This window comes from Thermobia domestica, chromosome 15 (genome assembly GCF_964235325.1).
Source record: "Thermobia domestica chromosome 15, izTheDome1.hap1.1, whole genome shotgun sequence".
NCBI lineage: Eukaryota > Metazoa > Arthropoda > Insecta > Zygentoma > Lepismatidae > Thermobia > Thermobia domestica.
Window position 1 is genome coordinate 87,506,136 of NC_137468.1, and position 27,113 is coordinate 87,533,248.

Sequence of the window (27,113 nt, forward strand, 5' to 3'; positions counted from 1 at the left end):
CTCGAGGTTGCGACCCTGTTCAATCGAATCATCAGCCTCAAATTACCTTTACTCTTAAAAAAAGGGGGCAACGGTTACTCCACTTTAATCTAAGGTAAACGTATTTAAACAAACAAAACTGGTATAAAGCAAACATTCCGGTTTAAGTGAAAAAAAGTTTAAAAAAATACGGTTTTGGCCAATCCTGAAAAATAGCGTTATTTCTTTATTACATCCGTTCAGATTGCAAATATTTTTCTGAGATTTTAGATCCAAACTTCATTCACCTGGTAGAAAAAAAAAGTAAACAAAAGCACTAAAATCAATTAAGAGACAGAAGTTACTGTTTTTAGAGGATAAAAAGATAAAAATGTAAGCAACGAAAAACCTAGTTTTCTTCAAACTTACACCCTCGACTTCTTACCTAACAAACTTCAAACTAATATGCCAACTTATTTTCGCGTAATAATCCATTTTGAATTATTATTAATATCTAATAAGTAATTTTTCGAAATTCATCGTTCTTTTACCGTAAACCCAAAAGTCCATACCGGATCGAACCTTTCCTTGCTCTTATTGTAAAGCGATGAAATGAGTGATATCACTTAATCTAAGATTGATGAAGTATACCTTAGAATAAGTAATTGTTACTAAATAAAGTCGGACATAAGTATTTATATTCTTCAATTTTGCCCCCAACCTCCGAATAAATATGGAAGAACATAAGGAACGAAAGATAAGCATGATGCATTCTAAAATGAGTGAAATGTCCAGGCTTGCTTGCTGCATTTAAATATCATCCGTACCGATTCTTGGGGAAGCCACATCAGTTAAAATTTTTAGTGTATCGGTGAAAGCTAAAACAAGAAAGCTTAGGCAATGTATTAATTCAAAGCAGTTTTCTCCTCGATTGTAGAGATAAAACGTAATTTTCATTACTTTAGCGGACGGCTCTCCAAATTTAAATCGATTTTGTTGATTTTTTCACTAGATTTGAGGCACTACTTTACAAACACTTCACGAACCACAGCTGAGCTAGCGGAGGGGATTAGAAGCCCCGTAGGACTCGTTTTTTCCACTTATCTTTTAAGTTACACACGATTGGCATTGCAGCCATTGTAGACTGTCATTTTCCAAAACTTAACATACAAATACTGTCATTTCGTTCCTTGCTTGTATTCAACCGCTTTCCGCGGTAGGCAGACGAATACAAGCAAGGAATGAGATGGCAGTAAGTACATATGAAGCTTTGGAAAATGACCGTCTGAAATGGTTGCAATGCCAAACGCGTGTAACTTAAAAAAGAGGGGGGGGAAAACGAGCCCTGCGGGGCATCTATTCCCCTTCGTTCGCTCAGCTATGCTACGTAAAGTGTTATGTAACGGCATATTTTTTGAACTGGGGGTGGCAATATTTTGCTTAAATTTTGTACTTTCTTGGTATATATTTTGTATTTTTTTTTATGGTTTAGGTAGGTTAAGTTAGTTTGGGTTAGTTTAGGTTAGGCTGGGTTAAGATACTTGGGCATTACTCGAGCAGATGGTTCTACCAAATGTTCACACATTGCATTTCCCGGTTCCTTTTTGTAGAATATCCACTAAATGAGAAGCTAGTGCATAAACCACGAACCAACTTGTGCTAGGTGGCCACAAAAAAGCACGAATGCCATCTAACCGAGTCAGGGCAGGAGTGTAGCTGGGAGTCCCGAGCGGAGCGAGGGGATGCGTGCGTAGAGAGCAGGCGTGTCAGCGACGGAGGACATGCACATAAACGAGGAAAGTGGAAAAATACATAAAATATCCGCAATAATTTTTACATGGTGATTTTACCTGAATTCGTACTTTCTTCCTATATTTTCTGTTTTTGATGATTTAGGTTAGGTTTGGTTAGTTATGTTAGTAATTACGGTTACGTAACACCAACTCATTTCTCCTGTAAACACGGTGGTTTTACCTGATTTTGGCCCCCAAGTTCCAAAATTCTCTATATGTAACAGTATTATCTCAAATCTAGTGAAAAATGACCATAAAATCGATATAAATATGGTACAGCCGTCTGCTAAAGCAATGCCTTAACAGTTATCAAGTATTCCACCTATAAATTTTTAATATGATAAAGCCGTCTGCTGAAGTTAACGCTCTAATTTTTGTACTGATATTCAGGGGTGCCCGAGGAAAATTTTCTAGGGAGGGGCCCATCTCCATGGTTGCTATATTACGCCTGGTATTTAATATATATGATTTCCTATATTACGTATACATTTTAGTAAGCCAAAGGGGGCCCGAACCCCACCCCCCTCCCCTTCGGGCGCCTATCCTGATGCTAATTGTCAAGAGCCATCACTGACTTTAAAGAATCCAATGGCTAAATATGGTATACATTATACGGATGAACACACTTAAAAAAAGAAAACAACATAAAAGGTATAAACATAAAATTCCATCCATATTTGAAAAGTAATACTATCCTAAAAGCGCTCAGCGCACTAGTCTAAAATAAAAATCACCTTTTTATTTTTTAACTAAAACTAAAGTAGGGCTTACTATTACATTTCATACACATGGCTTACCTTTGTTTACCTTTTGGAAGAAATCAAGCGCCAAATCTCAGACTACTCACCAATCCTACAGATGGCTCCATTTGCTAAACAATCGACAAACGTCAAGCGTTTTGAATCAAGCTTGAAATAGGCTTAGTAGAAAGTTGATAAATTCAAGCTTCTTTTCAAGTTAAAAACAAGCTAAAATAAACGTTGATTGTCGCTTGTCGCATTCAAGCTTCTTTTCAAGTTAAAAACAAGCTAAAATAAACGTTGATTGTCGCTTGTCGCATCAACTGTACATTGCTAAGCCAAAATCAAGGGAAAGCGACCCTTGATTTAAGCTTACATGCTATCTGGGTCTTAGTAATAGAGTTATTAGGGATACTTACAACAAAAACAAACCATTTTTGTCGCCATTTGTATTAATAAATACGGACAAACACATTATTTCTACCGAAGTTAAAATGTATGAATTCATTATATGGGTATAAAAAAATCACACAAAAATGTTGCTCTTCTCGGAAATCGAACTCACGAGCCCTGACTACGTAGTCCAGTACGCTTATCGTACGGCCACAGAGTACGATACTGAAATGCCACATTTTCATAACGTTTTGCCGACCCCTTTTTTGTGTGTCGATTCAAGTGCCATACGTGAAGACATTGTTTTCAATTTTGGGTCAAATCACTGTCATTTTTTCTAGAGAATCCAATGTGCTATAAAAAAATGGGGGTTTACATTTAAAATTTTAAAGGTACTCCCTATACCCCCGAAGGTGGTGGGGAGAGCGGGTTGCGTTTGGTATAATTGGATGTCTTTTTCAAAACTATTTAACACTGTTATTTTTGTTACGCTGATCTGTATATTTCGCCAGATATTGGGCCGTTCCGGGACTTTTTCCGCAGGGGTTTGGTTTGAAAAACTCTCTTAAACGTAACGGAGCTTGCGTGTCCGTCCTTCCGTCCGGGAGACAAAAATTCTCAAGAACCACTTGATCAATCATCACAAATTTGGTGAGAATGTAGAACTTCAATAGTAGAAATCGAGTTCATTTTTAGAGCTGATATTAAGCCCAGAAATGGTAAAAACAATTTCCGGTTTTAATGTTCACCACTATAGATCAAACACAATGATAGGGAGAGAGATGCGGCTTTTTGGAATCTATTAAGCGTCCCAAGACACATTAGATCTCCAAAAACGCCGATTTTTCTGTAACTTGGGGGGGGGGGGATTCAGATGCAGAAGGCATATATCAGGATTTGAAGACAAGTTGAATCCAAATTATGCCAAATATTGTATATTCATAAATACAATCCGTAAGGGGGGGGGACATGAGCTTAAGGGAGCCGGGCCTCCAGGATCAGTGATACTGCTTAACCCTCTACTAAAACCGAAAATGGTAGATATCCACTAATACTTTTTGTTTCAATATTAATTTGTTTAGTGTAAAAACGATAATAAATAGCTAGAAACGTTATTTCTGGAATCGATTTAGCGTTCTAAGAATACGTACCATCTTCTCTATTAACCCTACCCTATGTTCAAACCGGAAGTAGAAGACATCAACCACTTCCTGTTTTAATGTTGATTATGGAATGTTCGTCATACAATACAAATCATGTTAGTGAGAAGCTACTTTTTGAAATCAATTAAGCGTCCCAAGAATCTATTCTATGTCCATTCTAATCTTTTTATTATAACCATAAGTGGCAGAAATAAACCACTTCCAGTTTTAACGTTGATCACAATAGAATAGAAACCGTAATAAAAAGCAAGAAGATTAAAAGTATATTTCTTATTTACTTTCCATTTTAAACAGGTACGTTTTCATCGTTATTTTTATCGCTGGAGTATGAACTAATATGTATTTGCCTTTCATTTTTACAAACGAAGTAAGCACAGACATAAATAGTCCATTAAATTTTTATTTTTTTCCTGTCCAATGTTATTTCAACTATTTACAAATTCAGTTGTGCATAACTCGAGAACACAAAACTTACAGAACGTAACATTTCATATGTTAATAAATATATATGCACTGTAGGTCTACAAGCATGTCAAGTAGGGCGTGTCATTTTTGAGGGTGAAATATACTTTTTGCAATTTTTCATAATGAGGGGTCTTAAAAGTATGTTTTTAGGTATGAGAAATTCAAATCCGTCCTTAGTTTTGTGATTAAAGAAATTCTAGCTAGGTAAATCAAGATTTGAATATAGCACAAGAGCAGATTTCGGAATTTCATACTAAAATACTTTCGAAAATGCTATACAATAAATTATTTTTCCGTATGAAACATTTTATTAATCATCAAACATATTAATAAAGCTAGAGGTACAGTAAGAAAGAGTATATAACCAATACTTTGAGAAAACACTCAATAAAATTTCTGCATACATAGACGTACGTATTGAAATACTGTATTTAGACTTTATATTATTGCATTACAGTTACTAAGAACAGAAAGCATTATTTTGATTACGTACTATTATACTTTATAATTGTTTTAGTAAAAATATGTAACATTCTCCATGTTTGAAGTGTGTAGCTTCTGTTACAAATCTTGAGAAACACATTTTTCATTGATTTTAAAAATACCTTACTCAACCACATTTACAAACTACTAATTTTCATTATAATAAATTCTTTTGTAACTACTGCATCATACAGTTCATACACTTCTTACTTACTACTATAGTATTACTATATATATATATGCTACATTTGTGTTACATTTTGTGATAAAGCTGTCCTTGTTTTACTTAATGCAAATGTATTCAAGTAACAGCAACAAGTAAGCAATACTATTAACGCACGAGTCATTCACAAAACAAGTTCCATTATGTCCTGTTTTGATTCATTTTCGAACATCATCTGGGAACTTTCCTCTTGAACTATCATGTACCCCTCACGTTTCTCATGCGTATAGACTTTTTGCTGCTGTCTCTGTAACTTGCTTCACACACCTTTCTCTAGATTGAGCGTGATATGGCCACTGTGGTACTTTCTTCGGAACGACTACAAATTTCTTTACCACTACTGTTGAAAGTTTGCATGTCAAGGGAGGTTCATAAACACCTTTAGACCAGTCGATCATCTCTAGCACGAACGAGGCATTGGGGTCGATAGCAGGTATTTTACTCAGACGTACAGAGAGATTTCCTTGTACTGCCTCACTTCTCAAGTTAAGTATCTTTTGAAGTACAGCATCCACAACAATCTTCTTCTGCATATTAAGTCACTGCAGTTGAAACAAGATGTGGCGTCGCCCTTTTTCCCAGCAATGCTTGACTTTGATGTTGAACCAGCAGGGTAATAGACACTAACAATGTATCTCACTATCCGCCTAAGATTTATGAGATACTTGACGTTAAGTTCATGTTTAAAAAGCCACAAACGACGCAGTCTATTTGCTGTAGTCAACCATCTTGAATGACTGACTGGACCAATTTCAAGAAGCGTCAGATCCCATGGAGGTTTTCCGGTGAGAATGGCCTGTGTAATCTGATAGCCGTATGCCTGATCTGTAGATAAATCTTTTACGATATTTTCACTCAGCGCAATAAGAGGCTTTCCAAGTGGGAGTTTTTGCTATGAAGGATCGATTTCAAGTCCAGTAACTCCGTCTAGCATACCTTCAATAGTACCTTTCCCCTGATTGCTAGTCAAAATTATACCATCCAGTGTTGTGATTAAGGCGGCAGACTACTAAATATTTTTGAAAAACTAATAATTTTTCTTTTGCCTGTTTTTCGTAAGTGGAAAGAGGTAATAAAATGTAACTTACTACAATAATAGATAATGTCCGAAAACCCCTATATACCGAGTTTCATCCAAATCGGTTAAAATTGTCATAGAAAGGGCGTATGCCACATAAACTATAGGACCCAGGTAAAAATAAGTATGATATTCGTACTCAGCATGGTCGAAAACCCCCATATGCCGAGTTTCATCCAAATCGGTTCAAAGAGCGTATCGAATCGCTATGTTATTCATTGTCTTAAAATAGGGGTTGAAAAAAAAATCTTATGTAATTTCTGCTATGGTAAAATAGGGGTTGGAAAAGTAATCATAAAAGGGAATGAATACACCCCTAAAATGGAGGTTGTTGTGTTTATTATCTGCTCTGCTATGTGTTCATAGTCTTAGTGTAATTTCTGCTATGTTAAAATAGGGGTTGAAAAATAAGCCATGTTCTTTTATTAGCTGTGCTATGTATTATCTGTTCTGCTGTGTGTTCATAGTCTCAGTATGTTAAAATAGGGGTTGGAAAATATGCTCATAAAAGGGAATGAATACATCCCCTAAAATGGAGGTTGTTGTGTGTTACGTAGTGTTGATAGTCTCATGTTCAAATAGGGGTTGGAAAACGAGTTCACCCCTGTTATGTTTCGTAGTCTCTGTCTGATGCGCTATGTTCAAATAGGGGTTGGAAAAGGGAACGAGTTCACCCCTGTTATGTTTCATGTTCGTTATGTTCACCCCTGTTATGTTTCGTAGTCTCTGTCTGATGCGCTATGTTCAATTAAGGGTTGAAAAAGTAATCTTAAAAGAGAATGAGTACACCCTTTAAAATGGACTATGTTTAATCTTCGCTATATTTCTGCTATGTTAAAATAAGGGTTGGAAAATATGCTCATAAAAGAGAATGAATACACCCTTGTGTGTTACGTATTCTTATGTATTATCTGTTCTGTTGTGTGTTACGTAGTGTTATGTGTTACCTTCTCTTCTATGTGTTCGTAATCTTATGTGTTATCTCCTATGTTAAAATAGGGGTTGAAAAATATGCTCATAAAAGAGAACGAGTACACCCTTGTTATGTTATGTACTCTTATGTGTTATCTAATCTGCTGTGTGTTACGTACTCTTATGTGTTATCTTCTCTTCTATGTGTTCGTAATCTTATGTGTTATCTCCTATGTTAAAATAGGGGTTGAAAACGAGTACACCCTTGTTATGTTATGTGTTCGTACCCCTTTGCTATGTTCATTGTCTGCTATGTTGAAAAAGTGCTCATAAAAGAGAACGAGTCTTATGTGTTATCTGCTCTTCTGTTATGTGTTCGTAGGGGTTGAAAAATATGCTCATAAAAGGGAACGAGTTCACCCCCTAAAATGTGCTCATAAAAGAGAACGAGTACACCCCCTAAAAAGTGCTCATAAAAGGGAATAAATTCACCCCTAAAATGGAGGTCGTAAAAGACCATGGGCTCACGGTGTACGGTGGTCAATTTCTCAGGGGCTTGTGAGTTGTTCTAGTATGAGCTAGGTTGGCCCAGATCGATCCATTTTCTACTACTTAAATAACACATTGTAAACCTAAAAGCCAGCGATGTTACAAACTGAATTTTATTAAATATCAATCGTGTAATAATAATGAGTAGCTGACAATGTCATTACTTAGTACTTTCTTAAGCATTCTAAAATTAAAAGCTTCAGTTTTCCATAAACTACACAAGTTTAGGTGCTCACATTTGTACTTTCCTCCAGAGCAGAGGTCTTCGTCCACGGACTACAGTGGATCAGCAAAACTGTTAGCTGTAGTCCGATCCTTTTCAAAAAGTGAGTACTTACCATAAAATCCGAATTAAATAGTTCGAATATATATTGTACGTTAATTTTCAGAAATTACTGTTTTTTTTCTTAGAAATATGCAATGCACTTACAAGAAAATCCAGCATGTTTATTCAGGAAATTGTAATTTTACACCATTTCATATTAGTGATTTATAAAGGTAACCAAGAAAGTTTTTGTCGCTTTTTATGGAGGTCTGTGTTCAATTGGCCCTCACGCCGTGAGTTGAATACGAATGGAGATAAGCCGAAGGTCAGTTGTTGGTGTTGGTATGTCCAATATATTACATGGTTATGGCAGTTCAGGTACACCGTGAACTTGCGTAAGAACAGAGTGAACATGGGACCTCCACAGAGCACCATAACGGCCTGTATGATGTACGAGTTCAAATTGGGGTCAAACGCCGCTGCACTATAGCGAAAGATATGCCCGGCCTTTGATGAGGGTGTCGTGACTACCCAGACAGTCCAGCGATGGTTTAACAACTTTAAGGACGGTGACGAAACACACGAAGACGCACCACGTGCCGGAAGACCAACACATGTACAAAATGAAGATCTTCAGGCAGCAAATGGGGCGAACTGTGGCCAGGCATGTAAGGAACTGGGACTACAATTCAGTGTGAATGCAGAAACCATCCGGCAGCACCTCCTTCAACTTGGGAAGCATACAAGTTGGGTTTATGGGTTTCACATGATTTGACTCTGGGCCAGAAGGCAATGCGAGCGGACACCTGTGTTTCTTTGCTGTCTCGTCTGATGAAGGAGCCATTTCTGGACAGGGTGATGACATGTCATGAGAAGTGGGTCCTGTACGAAGCTCTACAGCGCCGTCATCATTGGTTAGCATCCCATAAACCGGTTCCAAAACAGCTTAAACCAGCACTGCACCAGAAGAATGTCCTCCTGTGTGTTTGGTGGACTGCTCGCGGCATCGTACATCGGAAACTGCTACCAGCTGGGCAAAGTATCAATGCAACTATGTACTGTCAGCAGTTGAGCCGTGTTCAAGAAAAACTAAAAAATCTGGAGCCAGTGCTTCTGAACCCTCCTGTTACAGGTTAACGCTAAGTCCCACGTGGCTAGGATGACCCGAGACAGCATTTTACACCTTGGATGGGAAACACTATTACATCCGCCATACTCCCTGGACATTCTACCGTCCGATTTTCACCTGTTCCATTCTTTGGACAATCACTTAGAGGATGCCAGTTCAAATCCCTAGTAGAGATACAAAGTGTACTTGTTACCTTCTTCGCTTCACGGTGCACCACGTTCTACCGCGATGGAATCTATGGTCTTCCAGAAAACATTGGCAGGAGATCGTCGATGCTGATGGGGACTATTTTTGATCTTCCAGGTACTTAGGTGACATATGGATGTCCGAAGGTGGTGGTTGAAAAAGTGACAGAACTTTCTTGGTTAACTTTATACAAAAATGCCATGTTACACTCTTTTTCACCGGATTTCTATGTCAAACTACTTCCTGTGACTATAACAAAAAGTGGCCAAAGAAAGAGTCCATTATGGGAACTCATGGTTGCTAGTAGTATGCTGAAAACATGCAACGCATAGCTCCTCCGTAGGTATATGTTCATGGTACATAAATAATACACAACAATTAAAGACATTAAAGACAGATAATTAGACTGTTCTTGCAATATTGCAAACATTGCGTTAGTTTTTGTATGCTGCTTATAACATACTTGTTGACGAAATGGAATTGGCTAAAATCCAAGTCTCTTGTTTACTTTAACGTATCTTTTATTGAATGTATATAGCTCAAATATTTAGAAGGAAATTTGATTGATAGATATATACATATTAATTTTTTGCTATGAAACCTAGAATTTTTTTTAGAATTCAAGTTAAATATTTGTATCGCATTTTGCAAACAGATTGCCACGCTTATTTTGAAATTTACTCACGAAATATCTTACAGGATAGTAGCTTAGTAATCCGTGAGCGTCATTGAAATGTGAATGTGGCCCACGTTGTCTGCTGGATTGAAGACCCTTGCTCTAGAGTGCTTACGTATCATTCCATTTCACACAGTTTTTGTCGAAGGATCTCTCTCATACATTGTATCAATTCCTTCCACTACGTAGACTCACAAGTACTCTAACAGAGACGCTTCAATGTTCGTGAGATTCACCTAGATAAACTTAAGGTGAAAGGATGTTTCGATCTACTTCATTCGATCTCTCAAGTTCCACTCAACAGAGAGGGGGACACAGGATCCAGGACAGGAGATACGCAATGCATTAGTTTAAAGGTGCGCCAATTATTTAAGTTTGCAACAGCAGCGATGGCACCAGACCATGGACTCTGGACTTAGCATGGTTAAGGAAAAACTGATGTAAGTACTTAGTATGGTTAAAGAGAAACAGCTGTAAGTACTCAGCATGGTTAACTGAACACAACTGTGAGTATTCAGCATGGTTAAAGAGAAGGGCTCTAAATACTCAGCATGATTAAGGAAAGCAACTGTAAGAACTCAACATACTTAAGGGGAAACAACTGTAAGTACTCAGCATACTTAAGGGGAAATAGCTGTAAATATTCAACATAGTTAAGGGAAAACAGGTGTAGTAGTCAGCATTATTATGGGAAAGCAGATAAAAGTACTCGGCATGGTTAAGAGGAAACAGCTGTAACTACCCAGTATGGTCAAGGGGAAACAGCTGTTAGTACTTAACATGATTTCAGGGAAACAGATGTAAGTGCTATCTTTATGAACAAGTATTTTATCTAAAATGACAGCTGTGTTCACTAAGCTGACAAGATCTGATTGCACATTGTTTGATTTTTACCCCGAAAAGCACTCATTCCGTTCACAGAGTTACTTTCCTCAGTCAAGGTGCTCTCTGTTCTATCTAAAGTGTTTTGTTATATCCTTTTATTTCTTCTCCTAGCTCTACTCTTTCTTATGTTTGTAAGTTGCAATCCCTTCTTGAAAGGTAAAAGAAAAAGTATTCTGTGACACAAATTCTAAACACTGTTCACAAAGACAATTAATGTGATTCCTTAATTTCTACTAAAGATTGTTCTGCAGGAACAGGTTTCTTCTTTTGGAAGAAACTTTCAATTTCATCAAGAGTTTTTCCTTTTGTTTCAGGTAAGAAAATGGCTACAAATATTGTCCCTGCTGCAGCTATTACACCATAAACACCAAACACTCCGTAATTTCCTAACTGTTCTAACATGGAAGGAAATATTTTGATCGCAACAAAGCTTAACATATGAGCCATACTGGTAGTAGTACAACTAGCAAGTCCTCTAATTTCCAATGGATAGATTTCTCCATTAAGTATCCATGGTATGGTAAGAAAACCAGAACTGGCCATTATCACATATAAAAAGATAGCAATTAACAAAACCCAACTTACGTTCAGGTCGTCAAAATACAAACACATACTTAAAACGAGCATGCATATACTCATACCGATTCCGGAAATGATCATTAGTGGCTTTCGTCCAAACTTCATAAGTGTAAAGCAAAGGCTCATAATGACTAGAAATCTGACAATACCAATTATAATAGCACCTAAGTAATCGTTTATGTTGGCTCCAGCTTGTTGAATTACTTTCACTGCATAAAACACGACCACAAATCCACCAGCAAATTGTTGCACTGAAAATATTGTGTTCATAATCAGGTATGGCCAGAAGCCGCGAGGAGTGAGAAAAACTGAAAGAAGTTCTTTAGTTCCAGAGACTTGACGACGATTTTGTTTTTGATGTGTCACCATTTCTTGTAATTCTTCTGTAACACATGAGCTTCCAGACCGTAACCAGAACATGGATTTTTCCGCGTCTTCAGCACGGCCTTTACCGACTAACCAATGAGGAGATTCGGGCAAGAAAATAATTAAAACAAAAGCAATAACTGGAACTATACAAGATACTCCTGCAACGATATTCCATTGCAAGAAAGTACCAAGAATATATACTAATAATATTCCTAAACCAACAGCACCGGAATTCCAGCACATAAGCATTCCACGATACTTTTTCTGCGAAGTCTCTGCTGCATACACAGCTCCAGGGGCACTGGACATTCCTCCTCCTAGACCTGTAAATACACGTCCAACGTAAATTGTTGGAACATCTTTGGCACAGGCTATCAGAAACCAGCCTATGAGTGATGGGACATTCATAGCTAGAAGAATTTTCTTTCTTCCAAGGCGATCCATAAAAAGAGCACTAGTGAGGCAACCCAAAGCGTTACACAAAGCTGCCAGTCCAGCTGAAATGGATATGAATACATGCTTAAATACATAATGTTTTATGATTATTACAGCAGAAAATAATGATATGATTACTTATTTCATGAAAAATCAAAATTTTGACATATTGTTTTTAAATTCTGTAAGAAGTTCGATTTTTTTTTTTTTTACATAACAAGTAAGCACACTGATATGTAAGTCATGATCTAAAATAGGAAAATCAGTAAAATGTCGGAAATTAATTTACACCACTCAAGTTTTAAACCACCACTTGATTATGGCATTAAACAGAGATTCCTGATCGTCGAAGATTCAAAATTATATTAATAACAACTGCTTTAGCATAAAAATTTCGAATATGGGATCACTGGTACTGAAGTCATAAAGAAATCTAGTAGGGGACAGTTAGTGACGCCACTTAACGTCTGAGCTCTAATGTAACTTATTTCTAGTTGCACTTGAATATCGCTGGATGCTTTACCCACAAGTTCGTTACAAAATACATGTTTCAATGTTGTATATGTTTGTTATTTACATGATGAAGTAATGAGCATTCCAGGTAGACTGTAAGCTCTCACATAGAAATATAGCATCTTCAAATGTAAAAAGGAAAAGGAAATAAATAAAGAAAAAATAAATGAAATTTGGGAAAAGAAGCGTACTTTTTCAACTACTTAAACACTGACAAATAGGTTAATGCAAAAGATTAGGTGATAAAAAATAAAATTGTTTTACTACCATTCTTAACCTATGCATAAATTATTTTCAGTTATAGCATTTTGTATAAAGAACTTAGTTTTAACTAGAGAACTTCGTTTCAATATTTTCCTATTATCTAATATTATATAATTATATATATATTGTCTAATAACTATATCTAATATATCTAATAATTATCTAATATTTAGAATATTAAAAAAAAGTTAAAATAATGAAGTTAAACTTCAAAATCATATCATCGTAAAGCAAAACTCTTATGTTTAGAGTAGGCTTTAACTTACAGCCACCATATAGTTACGGATATTGCTGCTGTGAATAGATATTGAATGTGCATTTGTGTGAAGTCAAATATTCATTGCTTCAATATCAATGATGTTCGGGATATTAACGTTTATTTCAAGTGAACTATTGAGCTTGCCTATGTAAACTCGGTGTTAGACATAATGGGCCTTATGCAGAGTCGTTATGAATGGTGATTAGTGCCATACTAAAGAGTTCGACTAACATATGTTTCCTGCAGAAGTCAGGCCTTTAGTATGACGCTAATCATAGGTCAAAATGACTCTACATAAGGCAGAATAAAACTTTGTTTCTCCGTAAAAGCTGTCTTAGCTGCAATTTCCATTCCAGCCGTCACGCGGTACTGCTGAGGTTACTGGCCATTATTCCCTATTTAATTTAATTACAAAGGAATCATTCGATATGTTGTTATATTACGTTATTTACTGTGCGACATGCATTTCATCCAAAGTCCAATAATAACGAACTAGTGACAATATAATTCATGCAAAATACAAAACAATTTACAGAGATGTATCCAATTTCATTTATATTATGTTTATTTAACAAACTTCCAAATAAAGCTAGCAAGACCAATTTTCTGGAATCATCAAACATCGGATTAGTTTCGACCTGAACGTCCCTTTCAGCACAGAGGCTGTATGAAACATGAACACTCAGGTAAATGTACAACGCAAAACCCCGTGAGTGCTCACTGGAAATTGAACCCGCGTATTTCGCACCAGAAGTGCGTGTAATAGAGTTGAAGAGAACATCAATAATAGTTGAAAAGGTAGAAATCAGCCATGGCTCGTAGCAACCACCTGCTACAAGTGGGGAAAATCCTAAAACACTTCAGTTACATGACCAGCGTTCCGATTCCAACTTGATTTTCCTTATTGCAAAGCAAGAACACTTACTAATAACCTAAGCCAACTCGGAATGTATAGGCATCCTTTGTGTCAAACCAACAGAAATTTTCCTAAACTGCTGCTGAAAAAAAACGGATGTAACGACAGAGGATGACAATTTCGTGGAATAGTGTTCCGAGTTGAAATTGTCTTCCATATCAACGGAAGAACAAACCACCACGACCGAGAATCCATAAAATTATGTGGAACATAAACATAACTTTTCACAAGTTGATGTATGTCATCTTTAAGTAAACATGTATTTTTTCTATAAGTATTTGTGTGTGTTAGTGTATGTGTGGCTGTGTAGTAACAAGAGGAACAATATCTTGGCATGGTATTCGTGTGTTCATGCATTAAGAAAATTGCTAGTAGCTTAATTTGGGTTAAAACTATCCTGTCCGAAGAAATTCTCTGAGTTATTAATAACTGACCAGTACTCGATTAAGCCATGGTTTGCTCTTTTAACCTATTTCTGGGATGCTAGTTACAGAGAAAATTTGCAAAAACTTTCTTATTTAATTTACTCAGATAATTAAACCCCTTAAAATCGATAAGTTTTAGGTGAAATGTGTATTGGAATGATCGACGATTCCCCGTCATTACTTTCTTAGAAGAGAAGCAACGAATGACACATTTTTCCGCAAGGCATAACTATAACTGCCTCGGTAGCCGAGCGTGTTAAGACGTTATCCTACTGATTCGTGGGGAATATGACAGCATATTATCGTTGCAAACATTTTCGATAGGTCCATATTCATGCACGTGTGGCAAGGAATATAATATTGTATTGGTGTGTGTAAAGTCACCTGTGATTCACACATTGAGTATCTGTAGATTTAGGACCGAAAAATGTGAGTTCTTTTGTTCAACATTGATTTCAGTGTTAAATTCACTATTTAATCTTGGCTCTGTTTGCTCATGGATTCCTTATTAAAAAATAGAAAATAGTAAATTACCTATCCAAGAGGCTTCTTCTGTGGTTATTTGGATCTCGCTATCTTCGTTTTCGAGCTGAGGCAACGCCACAGCTGAAAATCCCATATTCATTCCAAGCGACACACATGGCATATTAGCTGCAAATGTAGCAAATACCTAAAAATATGAAGGAAAAAATGTGAGTATCTCTATTTATATTTCTTTATTCTTAAAATAATTTAGGAAAATTATAAATCAGCATAGTTATCTTAATCAGTACATTGTTTCTGTAATGTAAGTTCAAAATTGTTTTAAATAGTATTCATAAATTGTGTGAATTGGCTAATTAGTCAACTGATATATCTTAGTTCCGTCTGAATTCACATTAGTTAAACTAATTGTCCACAACTTCAAGATTTTGGCTCGCTGTACACCATAGTTTAAAATCGTCGTTAATTAAAAAGTTGTTTAAATGTTTACATTTTAACTTTTTTCTTTTAAAGTTCGAACACAAACTAATTTGCAGTTACACAAAAATTGACCTCTACATGGTTACGACTCCTGTCTTAATATTAACAACAAGACATGTTCATGTTCAGCATCATCATTATCAATTTTAAAATAATTTAAGTAAAATAATACGGTTTAAGTTGCAATCAAGTCGTCACAATAGTTTTAAACTTGCAAATTGTCTGCATATTAGCGCAATCTATTTTCATCAGGCAGCCTCTTAAATAGATGGAAAGATTTCTTTGACGATTTGCTGAACACGCAGCCAAAAACTAATGTGCGTGGAGAAAAGGAGATACACACCGCAGAACCGTATATTCCAGAACCCAATCGAATAGAAGTGGAAGCCGCTATAAAGAAATTAAAGAAACACAAATCTCCGGGTGTAGATGAAATTCCGGCTGAGTTAATTTTAGCTGGAGGTGAAAAATTGTGGAACAAGATACACAAACTCATTCTCCTTATCTGGAACAAGGAAGAATTGCCACAAGAGTGGAAAGAATCAATCATTGTTCCAATTCACAAGAAAGGAGACAAAACTGACTGTAATAATTATCGAGGCAGTTCTCTTCTGTCAACATCCTATAAAATCCTTTCAAATATTCTGTTAGCAAGATTGACCCCATACACAGATGAAATTATTGGAGATTATCAGTGCGGATTTAGACGAAATCGATCAACTATCGACCAAATATTTACCATTCGCCAAATACTCGAAAAGAAATGGGAATACAATACCCCGGTACATCAACTATTTATTGATTTTAGGAAGGCTTACGACTCGGTTAGGAGAGAAACATTATACAACGTTCTTACAGAACTTCGAATACCGAGAAAGCTAATTAGATTAATTAAGATATGTTTAAGTGAATCCCAAAGTAAAGTCCGGGTAGGAAAAGTTTTGTCCACGAGCTTTCACGTCGAAAATGGCCTGAAACAAGGAGATGCGTTGTCGCCATTATTATTTAACTTTGAGCTGGAATACGCTATAAGGAAAATCAAAGATAGCAACCAGGGCCTACAGTTGAACGGTATTCACCAGGTTATGGCATATGCTGATGATGTAAATTTAATAGGGGATGATAGGAGAACAGTAGAAATAAATGCAGAGATCTTATTAAACGCTTGCAGAGACATGGGTTTAGAAGTAAATGCAGAGAAAACTAAATACATGGAAGTGCGTCGGGACCGTAATACTGCAAATTGTGGAGGCGTTAAAATATTAAATAATACTTTTGATAAAGTGGATACTTTCAAATATTTAGGATCAATATTAACAGACAAGAATCATATTCACGAAGAAATTAAATGTCGACTAAAGCAAGGAATTCGTGTTACTATTCGGTTCAAAATCTCTTGTCGCGAATTCTGTCGAGGAATTTGAAGCTTAAAATATATAAAACGATAATCATGCCTGTTGTTTTGTATGGTTGCGAAACATGGTCGCTTACTCTGAGGGAAGAACATAGACTGAAAGTATTTGAGAACAGGATTCTGAGAAGAATATTCGGAGCCAAGAGGAACGAGAATGGGGAATGGCGGAAGCTTCATAACGAGGAACTACATAGTTTATACGGTTTACCCAACATTGTTAGGGTCGTCAAGTCCAGGAGGCTTAGGTGGGCAGGTCATGTAGCTAGAATGGAAGAAAGTAGAAACGCTTTCAAAGTCTTGACTGGTAGACCCATAGGAAAACGACCATTAGGAAGACCTAGGCGCAGATGGGAGGATAATATTAAGATGGATCTCGCAGAGATAGGAATACAAAGTAGAAACTGGATGCAATTAGCTAAGGATAGAAGTCAGTGGAGAGCTTTTGTGAACGCGGTACTGAACCTCCGGGTTCCATAGGCCATAGAGTTAGTTAGTTAGGCAGCGCACGTAGTCGAGCACCGAGTGTTAAATATTAGGAGTTGTTGTTACTCACAGATTGAGGTGTTTTCATTTTATAGTAAGGAATATGATAGGGATTTATTGTTAAATTGAGATTTGTCATAAAATTCTTTAGGTAGTATGCTTCTGGTGATGATCTTACGTATTATTTGTAGTTTTCCTTCTGTTATTTTAACCCTTCTCTTATGGGTAGTTAACTGATCCCTTCTAAACCAGGTTCAAGCTCCTAACCAAGTTATCGCCAATTTCGGGAATTTTGCTCGAATAACGATGTTCACAAAAGAAGCAAATATCTGAATACGCACCCTCTCATCGCGGTTCAACAAATAACAGTTTTATGTAAATGCTTGACAGCTTCCACTACCTTTGGCCGCAACATTGAGAAGTCATATCAGATACCTCTTTTACGAACCTCATTATCTTCACATAACTATTTTCTGAGGGCAGGAAGAAAGTCATAGTAAACAATGCGCTCATTATTTATTTTAGTGACTATGTCCATTTCATTTTTCTACAGAAAGCAAGTAGCACGTGGAAGAGTTCTATTCAAATGGCCTGATATTTTTAATTAATATTGAAACCGGAAGTTGTAGTGGATTCCTACCACTTCCGGTTTCAGTAGAGAGATTAGAGTGATGATGGAATATAATATATTCTTGGAACTCTCACTTGATAGAAAAAAATGTTTTTTCGATGTCTATTACCGTCTTTACTTGATAGTGATGAACATTGAATCCGGAAGTGGTCGATTTCTTCCACTTCCGGTTTGAATAGACAGTTAGATTTTTAGCACTTTAAATGGATGCATTACCTCCATCACCGAAAAGATGAACTAACTTTTGACTCTCTACACCCAGACCAAAATTGATGGCAATCTTTCAACTAGTTCAGGGGATATTTTCGTCTGCCGGATGAACTGCAGAGATGGCATGGGTCAATGAAAACTTGACCCATGACCCACTGACGCAGTACCCACCGTGACCCACTATGACTCACCACCGACCATGAACCACTGAGACCCACCACCCACCAAAACCCGTCGTTATCAACCCTGAGCCATGATCCACACCCTCCCCTGAACTGAATACACTTGAAATAAAACAAGGCCAGCAATGGTTTTCCGAGCAGCAGCATCGTCAATAAAGAATTCACATGAAAAGAGATTGAATGTCACTGAAATGCGAATCCTACGCTGGATGTTCGGATGGAAAAAAAAGAGACAGCGTGAGGAATGAGAGTAAATACAACAACCTAAGTTGCAGAAATATCAAAGAAGATTCGAGAAAGAAGACTGCAGTGGTATGGCCATCTAATGAGAAGATCTAACAATTATGTTATCAGAAGAGTGAAGACAATGAAATTGGATGAGAAGGGGGTAGAGAGAGACAAACAAGGAATTGGATGGACATGGTTAGGAGTGACTTCAAGGAGAAAGCTCTAACAAGGAAAGAATTCCAAGGCAGGGCTTTACGAAGAAAGCTCACAAGAAAACGTCAACTCCACATTAGCAGGAAATAACTGGAAAAGAAAAGGTTTATGCAGTAAGATTATAGATTTAAGTGAGTTTGATGGTTAGACCATGTAAAGAAGTCATATAAAAACTTTACTTATGTTCAGCTAACTAATATTTGAATATTTACATTTCAAATTTGTCAAAAGTTCGGCGTAAATATACTAAGTTGCGCTGAAGATGATACGGTATAAGTTAAATTAGACAAAAATCACAATAGTCAGGTATAGCACCAGGAAGTAACTTCTACATTGAAAGAAATGTGCTTGTGATTGTCCCATGACGTTATACAATCCGCATCTGCTAAAAAAAGTTAACGTAATGACAGCGTATCTCTTTATTATGATAAGTTAATAAAAAGGATGACTATGGATATTCACAAGCGTGGATGATAACACTGGTCGACAATTTTTCAAAAGTTGAGCGATGTTTTGAAATGAATAGGTAACTTCGAATGGATTTTTAATGCTGATTTCAAATACAAAATAAGTTTCTCTCTATCACGTCACATTTTTTTCACAAATCGTTAAAACATATTAGCATCAGCAGGTGTATTGTTTTATTACTAAGCCTGTAAGGGACTTAACGAAAATTATTACATATTAAGTTCAGGCAGTTCTCACAATTTTTGTACAGTTCTTAAATGTATGCGACATGCCACAAGATTGTAAAATTAATGTTAATGTTAATGTAAATGTACATTTTCATTTACATCTACATACAAAATCACAAATACATTACGTCACTTAGCATCAAACTTCACTCGCTTCGATTTCCTGACATCGCTGGCGCTCGACACGGGAACATCCATTTTCAACATCCAGCAATAATCTGCCATCATGTTAACGTTCCATCTTCCCTGGTATCTCCTTTCCATCTCTGCTATGTCTTTATGAAATCTCTCCCCATGCTTCTCACTGTAGTCTCCGAGATTACGTGGAAAGAAATCAAGATGGGAGTTGAGGAAATGTAACTTTAGGCTCATTTTGCTTCCAAGTTTACATAAATTTTCCGAAAGATTTTTCACGTAATGTTCCTAGTTCTTATGTTTTTCATTTCCCAGAAAATGGGCAACTACCAGTTTGAAACTAACCCAGGCCTCCCTTTCAGTTTCTGTCATTATTTGCTCAAATTCATGGTCAAGCATTATCTTTCTTATTTGAGGGCCAACAAAAATGCCTTCTTTCAATTTTCCATCACTGATTGCTGGAAATTTACTTGCAATGTATTTAAAATATTGCCCATCTGTGTTTAATGCTTTAACGAACTGTTTCATGATTCATAACTTAATGCGCAATGGAGGGAGTAGTATTTTAGACGATGGCACCAATTGCTGTTGTGTCACATTCTTCTTTCCTGGAGAGAGAGACTTTCTACGTGGCCACATTTTCACTTTCCAATGTTTCTCCCTGTCCTGACTATCCTAATCACACAAAAAGCAGGGAAAATTGTGTTCCCGGATTGAGACCTAACAACAATGCTATCACTTTAAAATCGCCACATACTGACCAACCATGTTCTTCATATTTCACTTTTACGAGCATAAGTATCAACGTTTCATACGTTTCCTTCAAGAACACAGAATATGCTATGGGAATCGATGGTAATAGATTACCGTTGCTTAACAAAACACCTTTCAAGCTGGCTTTCGATGCATCAATAAATAATCTCCATTCTGTTGCATTGTATGCAATACCATAGGATTCTATCACTTTTCTTATGTTGTTGCAACACACTAAATTTTCTTCTTCAGTGAAGTATGGTAGAAGTTCTTTCTCTCGGTGCATGTACCATGAAAAATGTGTTTCAGGAGACAAGAGACAATTTTTCTTCAACCGGGAACCAAGAAGTTGGGCACTCTCTTTTGGTAAATTTAAATCTCTCACAAGATCATTAAGTTCATGTTGTATAAGTGGCTTTGGAGTGCTAGTACTCGTACTAGGATACAATGCATCATCATCACGCTGTTCTAATTCTACCTCAACTTCACTGTCACCAGAACAACTTTCGACAATAGTAGGTACACATGGTACAGGTATATCTGGCCCATGAGCTACAGGTCTGATAGCTGATTGTATGTTGTTTGGATAGTTCACCTTACTTTTGTTCTTAGCACTAAAACCACTAACGTTAACAGCACAGAAATAGCAGTCTTCAACATGATTTTTTGGTTCACGCCATACCATTGGGATTCCAAACGGCAGGGCTTTCTTCTGGCCACATGTCCACAATCGCAAAGCCTCCACACAAGTCTTGCAAACTGTATGTGGGGCCCACTTTTTGTCCTGATCACCTAATTTCATTCCAAAATATGCATTGTATGCATCCTTCACAAATTTTGTTACACATTGTCTTTGTCTCTTCACTACATAACATCCGCAAATGTAACAAAAAATGTCTGGGGAGTTCATACACTTTCTAGATGACATTGTTTCACTGTTTCAAAGCAACAAACCGCAGAGAAACTTGATCAAAACAGCGTATCCTAGAGCTGTGTATACATAAACTGTTTACATGACACTCACCGTGATTTCTTACATTAAGTAATACATTGCGTCCCACTAGCTTTCAACCCGAAAAGAACGTTACAATTTCCGAACAAATGTACATAAGAAAATGAAATTCACAATATACGTACCTTGTTTTATGCTAAACACGAGAAAGGGTTGAACAGAAGCGCACACGTTAAAACAAAGACGATAGGTGCCATTAGGGGAAGTGCTGCTTGGTGTGGTGCGCGTGCGTTAGTGTGACTGGAGTCGCTGCATCGCGAGGATGGTTTTGTACATCGTACAGGAACGAGTGTTCATTGTTAAAAAATATTGAATATCGGGATCGTATCAGACCGTTCAACGTGAATTTTGCCGTGAATTTGGATGCGTAAATTTTGCCGTGGATTTGACCGTAGAAATCATCAATACATCATCTGGTGAACAAGTTTGAAACAACAGGAATGTTGCTTACGGGACATGGAGGCGCACGCCAACGGATGTCCGAGGAAACAGTACAGAATATGCGGCAACGTCTTTTGTAGTCCCCTAAGAAGAGCCTGCGTCGATTATCACAAGAGGTAGGGATGTCAAAGTCAACTGTGCAAAGAGCCGCCAAAAGAGCCAAGCTGTTTCCATATCGCGTTACAGTCATCCAGGAGTTGAAGACTACAGATTGGGAAAAGCGCGTGATGTATTGTCGTTGGTTGCAAGCTTTGTTGCATGACAATCCAGGAATCCTAGACTATACTTGAATCACAGATGAAACTTGGTTCCATCTCTCCGGTTATGTGAACTCGCAGGATACTCGGGTGTGGGCTGCCGAAAATCCGCATGTGTACCATGAGATTCCACTTCATCCCTTGAAGGTGGGAGTTTGGTGTGCAATTTCCCGACAGCGTATCGTTGGACCCATCTTCTTTGAAGATACACTAAACATACAAGTTTATTTACACACTTCAGTGAATTTGTGAACCAGCTGGACGATCAAGAACTGCGTCGCAGTTATTTCCAACAAGGCGGAGCAACATGCCATACTTCCAACGTGGCCATGGCAGAAATTGAGTCCTTTTTTGGTGACAGGATAACCTCAAAAGGACTGTGGCCGCCAAGATCCCCGGATTTGAAACCACCTGATTTCTTCTTATGGGGTTTTCTTAAAGGTTGTATCTACAGAAACAACCCACGATCACTGCAAGAGTTGCGAAACAACATTGAGAATGCGATTCATGAGATCACACCGGAGACTCTACATCGGACTTTTCACAATATGGAACGCCGTGTACAAACATGTCTTGACGTCCAGGGAGGACACTTTCAGCACCTGCTGTGACGGTCATGTATTCAGCATGAAACAAGGCAGTGTATTGTGAATTTAATTTTCCTATGTATATTTATTCGGAAATTACAACGTTTTTTTCGGGTTCGAAAGCTAGTGGGACGCACTGTATGATACATGAAAAAATTGCACTTTATTACACCAGTTAATGAGACTAGCTATAACAGCAAAAAATTACGTATTTCTTTCCGTTACTTTTAAAAATTTACAACAAAACTTTGAATGTCTAAATTATCCATTATTGTAATATATGCGCCCTGCCATCTACCGGGTAAAAATAAAAAAACTGTGGGTGATGGGAACAAAAGAAACATAGTTTTGGGATCAGTATCAAAATAGTTGTTCAAAATAGCAATTAGTTTCCAGACATCAAAACCCATGGCGATCAGTGTAATTAATCCTAACTAGTTGTAATGATAAAATACCATAGAAATAGTACTTCATACAGTACACTGAATTATTTTACTCTTAATGTATTTATTCTTAATAATTCATACATCTCATCATAACCTTGAAACCTTATATTTACATCATTAAACGTAAGACATAACTAACTGCTCAGTCTGATACAACCCGTCATAACAATCAATAAATATATATTTTGTTATCTTTTATCAAGTGATGTATCTGGCATAAAAACTTTGCCAACCCTGATTTATCTAACAAGGGACGTTTGCGAACCGTGACAGCTAGATATTTATGAAAACTGGTACCCTGGCTAATTGTGGATCGCTAATCATCGAGGTGATAGTCACTCAATACGGAAATGCCTTGTTTACACGCTAGGTATAATACATATACCAAGCATTGACCGGGTGAGGCTGTGCCGAGTTGCACCCAAAAGCGCCACAAGAAGACAGAAAATGAAAAATGTATGCAGTTAAGCTGATACCTACAGTAGCGGGACGCGTGACCAAGAACACGACAGTAGTGTCACATAAACAGTGTTGTCATCCCAATACATATTTATAGCTTTTCAGATAGAACGTATACCATTTTATGGCATTAAAATAATTGGCATAAAAAGTGAAAGAAAATAAACAAAAGGTGGGTTATCATTGTTGCCAAATAAGGGACATATGAGGCTCTAAAATTGAGAAATTGTGAGGTCTGTACAGAGAAATGAACAATGTACAAGAAGACGACTGCAGAAGGACCAAATTACAGTAGAGAGTAAACTACAGCATGCACAACACCCAGTGACTAACGGGCTTGATACAGGATTCCCCCAAAAAGGGCATATGTTTGAGTTACAGTAGAAAGAAGAAGTTCCATGAGACCTTATGCGGAAATGTGAACAAGTCTTCCTGTAGAGCAGCAACTGCAATGGAGTTTGTCTGGAATCGATATCTCGAACCGTTCCCGAGAGCTATATATAAAACAAACTGTCTTGGGGTTGGAACACTGTATAAAATCCAAACTCAAGAAAGGAAGGCGTAGCGCCTAAAAAGAGTACAGAAAAGCCGTGGTACGAAAGGTAACAAATCTGTGATTAGAAAGTACGTCAGAATCGATTCGAAAATATTAATGAACTCTGGTAAGTGTCAGTGGAGAGTAGTGCTCTCAACGGGTCGGGTCGAATCGGGTTGAAGACCGGCCCGACCCGACCCGTGACCCGAATTGACTGACCCGACCCGACCCGTGATCCGACACGATTGACCTGACCCAAAACCCGACCCGAGCTGACCCGACCCGACCCGTTTGAGAGCACTATGGTCACGACACTGGGTGAACGCCAAAATGCACTCCCATTGGGAATTAAACCCGGACCACGTGTACCGAAGTCTTACACCTAAACATTGGCGTCTCTGGCATGTAAAATTTAGGGAGGACATCAAAGGAAATGATCTAACTGCTAGTGAGTATCTAAATAAATTAAATTAAAATAAAATATTGAATATTTCGTATTTCAAAATATTGGGGGGAACGCGACCCCCGTGGCCCCGCCAGAGACGCCCATGCACCTAAACCACTAGCTAGATCAAGCGGGAGATTTGTATATGCATCTTAATGAATATTTGGCACTTTTGGGGTTTGGTTATTTCTTTTTATAACTGATACCAATATCCGATGTGGGAGAAATTTATTTATTTTTTTTTGCTTTAGTTCTATGTGACGAAATTTTTCTTCAAGGTCAGTGTTCTCACCTGCTCGGACGGCAGGGGGTCTTCTCGGAAGGCAGTAGCAAGAGTCTCTTGGCGGAGACAAAAGGAAATCGTTTAATTACAATGATAAGGGTTGAGGAAACAGGAGAACACCTGTGATTTTTTCCAACCCTTCAACTTTCATTCCAAAATAAGTTCTTATGATTCTGGAACCCGCGCCACTTTGATTTTTCTTTCTCGGTAATTAAAACGTATTTTACAGTATATATAGTTGCAAGTAAGAAGATACATAATATGAATTTTGTAATTTAAAATTTAAAAATACAGTATGATAATAAATTATAGAGTACTAATCTTATTTCGTCACTTTCAGCGCAACAAATGAAATTTAAACAATTCGCACCCTGGGTCTTGGTCATCAATACTGCGTCTTATTCTTTGTCTTGCACAGTCAAGTCTTGGTCCTGCATTTCGTAGTCTTGGTGGTCTTTCATGCTATACAAGAGCCAAGAATGCTAGCCTCATCGGCACAAATGAAGACCAAGTGTGATTTTGATTATGGTCTTTCATACTATACGGCAAGCAAGAAAATATGCTCATCGCTACTTGGTGATCACCAAAACAAGGCCAAGAGCAAGAGTACTATGCACTTCGCCTTGCATATCCAATCTCTATCTTGTTCTTGGATCGATGTTCTTGGGCTTGGTGAAATAAAATGAAATATTCAGTTTAAGGTCCCTCGATTCTATACCGAGGCTAAGGGAGATAAATGAAATGGTGGAATGAAGAAAGTGGGAAGAAACAGGAGAACCCCGAGAAAACCCACTACACGGCGTTTCTCCACCACAAAGCCCACTTAGCACAAGCTGGGATCGAACCATGGACACCATGCACCAGAGATGAATTCTCTACCACTGAGCCACCGCGGCCCTGCTTGGGCTTGGTCGTTCATATCCAATCCTTCTTTTGGCCTTGTTTAAACAACTTCTAGTTTTGTTCTAAATCCAGACTCCATATTGGCGTAGATATTAATATTACAGTCGATTGGTAAGATCTATCTTCCACATTTAAAAATTAAAGTACACACAAGTACAAAAACAAGCATTTACCATAAAAAAACACTAGCTGCAAGTGTTCAAAATAGATTATGGTTTCCATAAAATCAATTGAAAATTGCTATTTTTAATTAGGCAGCTAGTGAAAAACAGCAGCTGTCGACTCCAGCCGAGTTTAAGCTCAACCTAAACTCAGTTGACCAAAGTGAACTGACCCAACCCGACAACCCAACCCGACTGACCCGACCCGAGCTGACCTGAGTGACCCGACCGAGGTGACCCTATTGACCCGACCCGACAACCGGACCCGAGCTGATCCGACCCGACAACCCGATCGAGTAGTCTGACCCGACAACCCGACCCGAGTAGCCTGACCTGATAATCCGACCCGAGTTGAACCGAGTGACTCGACCCGTTTGAGAGCACTAGTGAAGAGTATGGGAGACGTATAATTAGCATGTGAGACAACGATGAAGATAAAAATACACTGTATTCAGGTTACCAGTAACATACAGGTGCAAAATATTTTAATATAATACACCAACACATACAACAGAAATGCCACATATAGTATGGCAAAATACGTACTCCCATGCGCAAAAAAAAAAAAAAAAAAAAATTGCGCGTATACTGTAACTCACGATTTTCAGTATTTATTCCTTTTTCCTTACGTTTATGGGTAAAATTGAGTTATTAGTATGTGGAGATAATAGAGAGCAATCCATCTAAGGAGATATTTCCAAAAAATATAATAAAATAATAAAAATATAAACAAAAAACAAAATTATGCTCGGTTTTGTGTATACTGGCAACGATGATTTCTAGGGATTTTTTCAGTAGTACAGCACGATTGCGGAGGGAATTCAGTAGGGAAGTCGAGAAGATGAATCAAGGAACTGGATACTGAACTAAAATGTTGCATTTATTGGTTAAAACCTAGTGCGTAGATTGCCTGCCAAATATAAATTAGCTTCTGTAACTAAGATGTCGTACGAAAATATAGAATTAAACAGAAAAACTCTTATGTTAAGGTTCGAAGCGATACGCACCATGGTTATGAA

General features: G+C 37.5%; 1 protein-coding gene across 1 annotated transcript in view; it reads right to left on the minus strand.

The window, feature by feature from the left end:
* Positions 1-11,099: 11,099 nt before the first annotated feature.
* The window catches only part of LOC145671125 (facilitated trehalose transporter Tret1-like), a 71,640-nt gene continuing 55,626 nt past the window's right edge, over positions 11,100-27,113 (minus strand). Inside the window, exons 3-4 of the mRNA XM_081739921.1 lie at positions 15,193-15,328; positions 11,100-12,343 (exon numbers count right to left, since the gene is read on the minus strand). Coding sequence (XP_081596047.1) covers positions 11,109-12,343; positions 15,193-15,328 — 1,371 coding nt within the window. The 3' untranslated portion in view covers positions 11,100-11,108. The remainder of the gene's footprint in view (positions 12,344-15,192; positions 15,329-27,113) is intronic.